Source organism: Orbicella franksi, chromosome 12 (assembly GCF_964199315.1).
Source record: "Orbicella franksi chromosome 12, jaOrbFran1.1, whole genome shotgun sequence".
NCBI lineage: Eukaryota > Metazoa > Cnidaria > Anthozoa > Scleractinia > Merulinidae > Orbicella > Orbicella franksi.
In genome coordinates this window covers 15,203,762-15,213,761 of record NC_138156.1, presented here as the reverse complement: position 1 = coordinate 15,213,761, position 10,000 = coordinate 15,203,762, and the positions used below count along the sequence as shown (strand labels likewise).

Sequence of the window (10,000 nt, the reverse complement as noted above, 5' to 3'; positions counted from 1 at the left end):
ATCCAGTGAGCTGACTCAGGCCGAGTTAGCTATCCAAGGCCGCTGGATCTGAGGCCATATTGAAAAACGCGAAGATCCTGGGAACGAACTCCAACTCCACTAGAACTCAAACTCCAACTCCAATTCCAACTCGAACCTCTAACTCAAACTCAAACTCAAACTCAAACTCGAACCTCCAACTCAAACTCAAACTCCAACTCCAACCTCAAACTCCAACTCCAACTTCAACTTAAAGTCAAACTCAAACTTGCAGAAAATTATGTTTGATTTATTGATGACCCTTTGAAGCCACCATAATCATCTGTATTTGTGTTTAGCTGTTTGTGTTGGGAATCCCTGAGAAAAGTACATTGTGTATTTGATACCTTTTAGTGCTAATGTTCATTAACCTTTACACATAACTTGATGTGTTTTTTCCTAACCCTGTCCATGTTTGATTTTTTTCTTCAATATTCTCAGTGCATACAAGGACTTCTTGATGAATTTGAATACACCTACACCCGAGAAAGGTGAGACTAAAATAAGACACTCAAAGAGCTTTTAGCTAACCTTATGTTTGAAATAAGACACAGAAATGCTCCTGGAAACATTCAAGATCTCTTTCAAGAGATTTCTGATATTCATTCTTACAATACTCGATCCTCTGTCTCAAATAATTTTTACACACAAAGTTCTAGACTCTCAATTCAAGTGAATTCATTTTCTAGAATTGGAACAAAAATTTGGAATGAAATGCCTATATATTTAAGAGAGCTTCCAAAAAATGTCTTTAAGAGGAAAATAAAACAAATACTTTTTGAAATTCTAGCTTCAGAAGACTCTTATATTGATCTTACAGAAATCGTTCAAAAAGTAAAGCTGAATTTATTTTCCTCCTAGTATGTATTCATTAATACTCAATAATTTCGCTTTAGTGTATCTGTAGTCTCTCGTCGTAACTGTTGTTAATTATTATTTGTAATATCGTTAGTTTATTAGTTGTCTTTAGTCATCGTTGTCAATTCTAGTCTCTTTAGTTCTCTTGTTACCTTCAGTTGTATTTAGTTGTACCTAGTTGTATATTAATAACTCGTCCAAACATGACCCGCCTAGATTAGCTCAGCTATCCACGGGCATGTTACAATTGTAATTTTAATTTGAGAACAAATAAAATGTATGTATGTATGTATGTATGTATGTATGTATGTATGTATGTATAGCTGTAGGTGGCCAGACTCAAACTGTGCCACGAGTAAAATCTTGTCACAGAAACTTGTTCTTTAAAAATGCACAGCACTATACCACCAAGAAAAATGATCCAGTCTTTGTCACTATTTTGGATTTGTTTCCTTGATTTAATAATGATGTGGTCAACTGAAATTACAATTACATAAAGCTAAATTACTAACAGCAGGTTAGTGGTTCTACATGGGACAGGAGAAAGACAAATTAGCTATGTACAATAATGGAAAAAAACATAACTGAAACAGGCTGAAATTAAATGCTGATGGAATAGACTTACTCACCAATATTTCTGGATTAAATCCTATCTTATGTCTTGACAAGTTCTTAAGCAATTTCTGATTCTTCGATCATGCACGTTACTGATCTCATTCTATAATGCTATTAACTGGTTCTTATAACAAAATATATCCCACATGATATTCTGTAAATTATGGAACAAAACTTGATGATAGATACTTAGCTGCGCCTATATTGCAGCAGTTACATGGGTCCCCTAAATTTTAAAATCAATTTATAAAAAGGCGTCTCCTAGAATGTTTAGCTACTGTATGAAATGTCCAAACTAAAGGGAAACAACTAAAATAAAGTGTTCATTCAGCATCTGCTTCCGTCAGCATCAGCTTCACTTGGTATCACTGGAACCTGTTCAGCCTTGCGGGATTGGCTCCTCATCTGGGACACCCAGTCTTTCTTCTGTGTTATTCAGGACTAGGAGGACAAGCTTGTGGATTAGGTGCTCCAGGAAAGACACTGGTTTTGTTCGTTTGCCACTGCCAGAGAGATGGCGATCTCCAACAGCGAGGAACACCTTATGCACTAGCCCATTATTTCCCTTTTGAGCTTCTGTCACACAAGCTAGTTGCCGCTGGGTATGGGGGTATTATCGTCTTTAATGATAACGACATCTCCAATCTGTAAGTTTCATCTTGGGCGCACCCATTTCTACCGTTCTTGTAGAGCATGGAGAAATTCTTTCCTCCATCGAGTCCAGAACTTGTGCGTTAAATTCTGGACGTGCCGCCATTGTTTCCTTGAGTACTGGTCGGCATCCTGGAAGGCTCCAGGGATGAAAGAACAACCTAAGTCTTCATGGTAAGAAGATGATTTGGGGTCAAGGCCTCTAGAGAGACAGGCGACCTGGTGTTGTCAGTAGTGAGTGGACAGCTGTTTATCACTGCTTCAGCTTCACACATAAATGTCTTAGTGCATTGTCGTTCAGCTGGCTCCAGTTCTTTTTCAAGAGCGCAGAGAGGATGCTTCTAACAGTCCCGATTTGTCTCTCCCACATGCTTTCCATGTGACTGGCTGTGGGAGCATTAAACTTGAATTCTATCCAATCACAGTTCATCTTCAGTAGGTCGGACTTGATCTTGTCTTGATCCATTTCACTGAGAGCTTCTCAATTCTCGTCTTGCGCCAATGAAGTTTGAGCCTTGGTCTGCTCGAAGTTGGCATATAGGACCACACCTACAGAGGAATCGTCGCAGTGTGTTTAGAAATGAGTCAGTTTCCAATGTATGACAGACTTCTAAATGAACAGCTCTAGAGGCCAGGCATGTGAAAACCATGCCATATCTTTTTAGTTCCTTGCAGCCTTCCTTAATGTACCATGGGCCGAAGAGATCAACACCACAGTAACTAAATAGAGGGGATGGTTCTAGTCTTTCTTCGGGAAGGTCGGCCATTTTTTGCTCTTGTGCCTTCGCTCGCAGTCGTTGGCAAGTAACGCATTTCTTTATGAAGGTTTAAACAGCACCGCTACATCCAGTGATCCAATAGCCAGAGCGAATTTCTTTGAGGGTAAAGCCTCTTCCTCAGTGCTGAGTCTTCTTATGAAAACCCTTTATCACGAGCTTGGTGACCTGTCCTCTTCTCGGAAGAATGACTGCGGTCTTTATATCTTCAGATAGGCTGGCTTGCTGAATTTTCCCACCAACTCTTAGAATCCCGTCTTTATCTAGGAAAGGATCAGGGCAGTAGAGAGTGCTTGCTTGTTTCACAACTTGATTTCGCTTTCTTGCTTCATCTCTTTTCTGTATTTCTTTGTTCGACCTGAGGGTCTCAAGTGCCTTGAACTTATTTTCGAAAGCCTTTCCTTGTATTTGCTTTATGATTTTGCGCTCAGCTTTCTTCAGTTCTATCCAAACCGGCTGGTACTTCTGAGTTGCGGAGTTTTTCACATCTTCCAAGGGGATCCCTTCCCTTGATTTTACTCTCTCTCGGAGTACTTCTAGGTATCTGCAGCAGGCAGCTACGGCTTTGCACAGAACCAATCTGAGAAATGATCTAGTCATTGTAGCAAGGATGCTGGGACTTCATTCACTGCTATCATGAAAAGAGAGATTTTCTTGACTTCTTTATCATCAGGTGATAGCTCGAGAAGTTCATACTGTGAATCAGGGCTTCTCCGGCCTTCACTGTTCTCCCACAAGAACCCAGGTCCTTTTATCCATTGCTTCTTCTTAACAAGGCTTCTTGCACTGAGACTGCGGGAGGCATCATCAGCAGGGTTATTTTTAGTTTCAATGTAATGCCACTGTTTGGGAGAAGTATGATCTCAGATTTGTTGCACACGGTTAGCAACAAATATATGGAACCAACAGGCATCATTGGTGATATATCCCAGGACAACTTTGCTGTCGGTCCAGAAAAATTCAATTACATTGTCGTATTCAAGCTCTTATTAAAGTGTTTGGCTGACTCTGACAGAGACAAGAGCGGCTGTTAACTCTAGTCTTGGTATCGTGACTGGCTTTAATGGGGTCACTTGAGAAAGGGAGAAAGGGAGCAGCAAACCCGAGGGGGTCATAGATCGAGCTCACAGTTGAAAGGATACCATATCCTGTAAGGGGCTTATCCTTTAGTGTGATGCGAAATTGAAAAGCGTCATTCTCTACGCACCATTCAATCCCCAGTACTCGTTCAGAAGGAAGTTCTTTGTGCTCAAGATCAAGATCCTTGAAACCTTTGGTGCAGTCTTCGGCAGGAATTGAAGGCTTTCATGCAAAAAGGGCACATATAGCATTTTGGGCCAATTCTTATTTTTTGCTGGATCGAGCTAATTTTTGGCACACTGACTTGTTTTGACACGAAGAGCATCGTTGCATAATTGTTTTTGTTGATTTGCGCTTCTTTTTCGAGAAATAACGTATGCAAAAAAACTCAGTTTTCCGAGTGGCATCCTTTGGAGTGAATCCTTCAAAGGTGGATTTTGACGTGGTGCGAACTTAAACAGTTACTTTTAGCAGCTTCAACAGCACGGTTTTTTTCTAAATAGATGTTTTGATTTTTGAAAGAAGTAGAGAAATAGACTGGAAAAAAAAATCAACCGACCTTGTATCGAACCGGCGTCACGACAAAACAAACCCGAATCCAGCCCATTCAACACCTTATTTGCTTGGGCTAATGAAACAACAGTATAGCATAATTATATGAATAATAAAACTAGTGGCAAATGCCATGCCTCGGTGACTTCATCGTCTAGTGAAACAAAAGGTTTCTTTTGTTTTTTGCGCAGCAAAAGATCTCCAAAAGATACCCTTAAAACACTGAGTTTTTTTGCATACGTTATTTGTTGAAAACAAAACACAAATCAACAAAAACAATTGTGCAACGATGCTTTTCATGTCAAAACAAGTCAGTCTGCCAAAAATTAGCTCGATCCTGCAAAAAATAAAAATCGCCCCATAAATATGCTATATACGCCCTTTTTGCACGAAAGCCTTCAATTGCTTCGATTACTTCCTTTCAGTTTGAGATGAACTTGTGGAGTCGAAATCCACCTTCCTTACACATCAGTTTACTCTTCTCTATGAGGGAGATAGCTTCCTTGACTGTCTTAACAGACTTCAAACCATCATCTACATAAAAGTTCTTACTGAGAAAGTCTGCAGTTTCAGTTCCAAACTTCCTTTTGTTGTCTTCGGCAGTGGTTTTAAGAGCCAGATTAGTGCATCCTGGCGAGCATCTGACCCCGAAGAGATGCAGTCATTCAGTATTCCACAGGGTCTTTGGTGATATCGCCTTATAGTCTCGATGTTCCTCGTTGACTTTCACCTGGTGGAATATCCCTTCAAAATCGCATGCAAATGTGACAGGTTCTTGGCGAAAGCGGCACAGGACTCTCAGCAGTGAGTTGGTTAAGTCAGGTCCCTGCAGTAACTGCCAGTTCAGCAACTGGCCTTCAAATTCTGCAGAGCAATCGAAAACAACTCTGACTTTTCCCAGTTTCTTGGGGTGGTATACACCATGATGTGGGATATACCATGACTTTGCATTCTTCTTGGGGGCTCTTTCAGTGCAACCAGCTCTGATCATGTCATTTATAAAGGAGATGTAATGGTCCTTGTATTGGGGGTCTCTAGCAAAGCATCTTTTCAGCTAATGGAGTCAGGTCTCTGCTGTTTTCCTGTTCGATGAAAGTCAATCTTGTCTTGGCAAAATGGCAAAGACATCTCATAGTGGTGGTCTTTGGTGAGGTGGATGCCATCTTTCATCTTTTGCAAGAATCTTTTATCTTCTTGTGACGGCGTCTTGCAGTGCCTTTGACCTTCCGAAAAATCTCTCTTGAACATTTTAGAGACCGTGATGGGATTGATTAATTCCTTGCATTGTGTTTGCTGAACAAAGCTTCGTGTTGGAGTCTCTTCCAGGCTGATTTCTTTCATCGTTATTCAGAAACAGTCAGAGGCAATAATGCCATCATCTCCTTCTGGTTCGCTACTTGGGAGTAAGGCACCAATTAAGCCCCAGCCAAGACAGGGTTCGGACAGGTCCTGGAAATCCTGGAAAGTGCTGGAATTTTATTGTGGCATTTTCCAGGACTTTCCAGTCCTGGAAAATGCCACAAAGCTGCTGGTCCTGGAAAGTTCTGGAAATCTGTTAAACTCAAGTGAAAAATATGAAATGTATGCCAGACTGTAAGGAGAATTAACACTGAGATCTTAGTCCTCAGTCCTGGAAAAGTCCTGGAAAATTGTTTCTGAAAAAGGGTATGAACCCTGCAAGAGCGGTCCAAATAGCTTAGGGGTCTCTGGACTTTCCAGGAATTAACTCGCAAGGCTTGATCGCTTGAACGCAATTGTTGCCAATGAGTACACCAACCTCGAGGTCCTTATAGTACAGGGGAATCTTGTTCGCAATTGAACAAAGGTGCTTCCAGGCTTGCGCAGTTTCAGGTTGCAGAATTTGTTCCTTTCTGGCAGGAATTTGATCTTTGGTATATGATTTCGGAAGCTCAATGTTGACCAGCTTGTCGTGGCAAGAAACAATAAGCCATTGATTTTCATAGTGTTGTTATTTTCAACAGCGTGCATCGTTCCCAGTTGCAATGCCACTTCAGGGCCTGTAAGTCTGAGTTTCTCACAGGTGTCGTTTGTAATGAAGCAGGTGTCACAGTTGTTGGCATGACAAACGCTCATGCAACTGCTTGTTGCCTTGGTTGTTTCTTCTTCATTTGAGCCCTCTAGCTGTTCATCTTTCTTAGGCGTGACTGGTTCATAAAGGTGAAGGGCAGTCACATGGGGTTTCTTACAGATTCGACATCTCTTCTTCTGTTCGCATTGTCGTGTCATGTGTCCTCTGGCTAAGCACGCAAAGCACAGGCCCTTTGCTCCAGCGAATGCTTTCCTCTCTGTAACTGGTTTCCTTAAGAACTCTTGACAGTGCTCCAGTTCATGTGGCTTGAGACAGAGGAAACACTTGTTTTTGTTCGGAGAAGATCGGTTTCCTGTGTTTTCATCGTTTCCGGCGCTAGTAGTGAAGGCTGTTCCAAAGCTAACATCGCTGTCTCTTTTCTTATCTGATGGGGGCCGTTTATGTTTGGTGTTGACTCCTTGCTGAATTTCCCTTCTTGTTGTGGCTAGGGCCTCGTGAGAAAAGACAGGATGAGTTGCATCAAACGCAGCTTCTTGGATGTAACTGACAAAGTTGTGGAAGGTGTAGTCACCTTGCTTGCAGTCCATCGTCTTTGCATTATCTCTCCATTTATTAGTGTAATACGTCTGGAGACGAGCAGCTAATTCTCATATGAAGGAGAAGTTTTCAAACTCTTTAAGCTATTTGACTGTTTTCATAGTTTCTTCTGTCATCACTAAGAAGTTGCTGAAATCTTGCAGCTCAGTGGCTGCAGAACAAACAGGCCACCCCTTTAATTTTTGGCGATATACTTTGTATACCTTGAAAGGGTCGCCAAAGCGTTCCTTGAGGATCTATTTTGCCCTGTGGTAGGCAGTCTCCGTCTGAAGGCCAAGTAAGCCACTGATCATAGTTTGAGCCCTTCCAGCCATGTATTCTCCCAGATAGTAAAGTTTGTGACTGGGCTTAACAGCATCCTCTTCGATTAGGGCATCAAAGGCACTTGACTGCTTCGGATTTTCCATGATCTTGCCACTAAAAACAGGCGCCTTTGAATGGTAAGCATCATTTTCTTGAGGAGTTGAAGCTGTCGACGCTGGAATTTGGTGTTTTTTTTTCTGGAGCAGTTGGGACTGGGAGAGAGTTACGTCTCATTTGTGACTGGAGAAAAAGTGAGAATGGGTGAATTCGCTTGCATCACCAGAAGGAAATGCTGGCCGCTCACCGAAACCCAGGGAGTTTTGGTCACGCTAGGCTTTTCCTTTTTATCAGAATTTTCATTTTCTTGCTCGTTATTGGATTTTTCTTCAACTCATTCCAGGACGCCTTGTCTTGCCTTAGGTGCGTCCAGCTCTCCTTGAATCCGTTCTTGCTCTTCTAAGCGTTCAAGCTCTCTCTGTTGACTTTTCAAAAGCTCTTGTTGCCGGTCAGGTTCTTGCTGTCTTTTGAGACTGTTTATCTTTGCCTGTAATGCTGTGGCTTCTGTGGCTGCACACATTGAAGATGACATCCATTGTGAATTCTTAGAAGTGCTTGTTCAGATGGAAGTATGCGATCGCTCCATCAATAATTCCATTCTCCCTTCTTCTAACATTTTAATATGCGCTTTGACGTCTGTGACACATTCGACAAATGGATTAGATAGCAATGAAAAACAATCAAAGTTTCCAGTGTCATCTTCGTTCAATTCCAGCATAACATTATATACCGCTTCATGAAAGGATTTGAAGGAATCCATTTTCATCTGTAGACCTTCGAGGCCGGCCAAAAGAGCGATTATGTCACTTGATTGTCCTAACAATTCGTCTACGAATTCAGTCTGTTTCTTTAGAGCGTTTCCAGCTCAATCTCGTTTCTTTCGTGCATTATCTAGATCCATTTGAAGACCCTTTACAGATTGCGTGCGATTATGTTTATCTTTGAGATCTGACTCGCTTGCGTTTTGTTGTTCGCAAGAAGAGGACTTCTGTTCGATTTCAGTCATTTCATGGAATTCTTCAGAATTAATTACCGGTTCTATTTCACTAGTGGCTTCTGATACCATTGTTTTTCTTCATTTTCGTGTTGAAATTGCTTCATTTTCTTATGTTTTCACTTGCGTATGCAAGCTCCCACGTTGTCGACTGTAGGTGGCCAGACTCGAACTGTGCCACAAGTAAAATCTTGTCACAGAAACTTGTTCTTTAAAAACGCACACCACTATTCCACCAAGAAAAATGACCAAGTCTTTGTCACTATTTTGAATTTATTTCCTTGATTTAATAATGACGTGGTCGACTGAAATTACAATTACATAAGGCTAAATTACTAACAGCGGGTAAGTAGCTCTACACGAGAAAGACAAATGGAAAACAAACATAACTGAAACAGGCTGAAATTAAATGCTGATGAAATAGACTTACTCACCAAGGTTTCCGGGTTAAATCCTATCTCATGTCTTGACAAGTTCTTTAGCGATTTCTGATTCTTCGATCATGCACGTTAATGATCTCTTTCTATAGAGCTATTAACTGGTTCTTATAACAAAATATGTCCCACATGATATTCGGTAAATCACAGAATGAAACTTGATGATAGATACTTAGCTGCACCTATATTGCAGTGGTTACAGTGGCTTACTACAGTTTTGAAAGAGTAAAAGGGCCCAGCTTTTTAACTCTTTGGTAAAATGTTCCAGCTTGGTTCCTTTTGGCTACCAGGTTTTTGAGGTTTTTCTTGGTTAACTGTCACAAATGATGGTGAAAGACTTAATCACATAGTACTTAGAGAGAGAAAACAACATCTTTGTACATCTTCCAAAGGGTTAAAAGTTGGGCTCTTTTACCTCTGCAAAACTATGGTAAACCACCCTAATGTCTTACTGTGAGGTACTGGGACAAGATCTTGTAGAGTGATAAAATAATTTTCATACTCTTTTAGTTCCCACTACAGAGGTGACAAAACTGGCTGAGGTTTACTTTAATCAAGCCTCCTGGCAGCTGAATCAGGAAGATGGACAACTGGCCATAGCTGATACATCTTTCACTAACTTCAGGTAAGCTGAGTCCACTTCATGATAGGATATTCACAATAAAAAACATTGATTCAAAGAAAGATAGATTTGTAGACAAGTTGAAAAACATTTACATGTAATTAATGTATTACATCAAACATGATTTTTCAATCAGCAGTGTCAAGATTGTTTTCTACAATTTAAGGGATTAAAGGAGCCCACCTTTTTAACACCTTTTTTTTAAGTTTTTTTTCCAGGAATGGCTAGTACTTAGAAATTTGCTCTGATTGAACAGCCCAGCAAAGTAAAATAGTCTGACAACAACATATTTTGGGGAAACTTGGAAATGTAAAATTTTGCATATTTCAAATATAGCATGAACATCGAAAATTAAACGAGACTTACCTCAAGTCAATGTTTGATTGGGAT

The 10,000-nt window shown here is 40.7% G+C and overlaps 2 protein-coding genes across 9 annotated transcripts in view; one reads left to right on the top strand and one right to left on the bottom strand.

Annotated features, from left to right (window-relative positions):
• LOC145462359 (bridge-like lipid transfer protein family member 2) overlaps positions 1–10,000 on the top strand; it is a 274,690-nt gene that overhangs the window by 195,559 nt on the left and 69,131 nt on the right. For all 8 annotated transcript variants that reach the window (XM_081445856.1, XM_081445860.1, XM_081445857.1 and 5 more), the window contains 2 exons: positions 460–509; positions 9,499–9,613. In XM_081445856.1, the coding sequence (XP_081301982.1) occupies positions 460–509; positions 9,499–9,613 (165 nt within the window). The remainder of the gene's footprint in view (positions 1–459; positions 510–9,498; positions 9,614–10,000) is intronic.
• LOC145462449 (cyclic GMP-AMP synthase-like receptor 2) overlaps positions 1–10,000 on the bottom strand; it is a 266,104-nt gene that overhangs the window by 204,643 nt on the left and 51,461 nt on the right. The gene's annotated exons all lie outside the window — the stretch shown is intronic.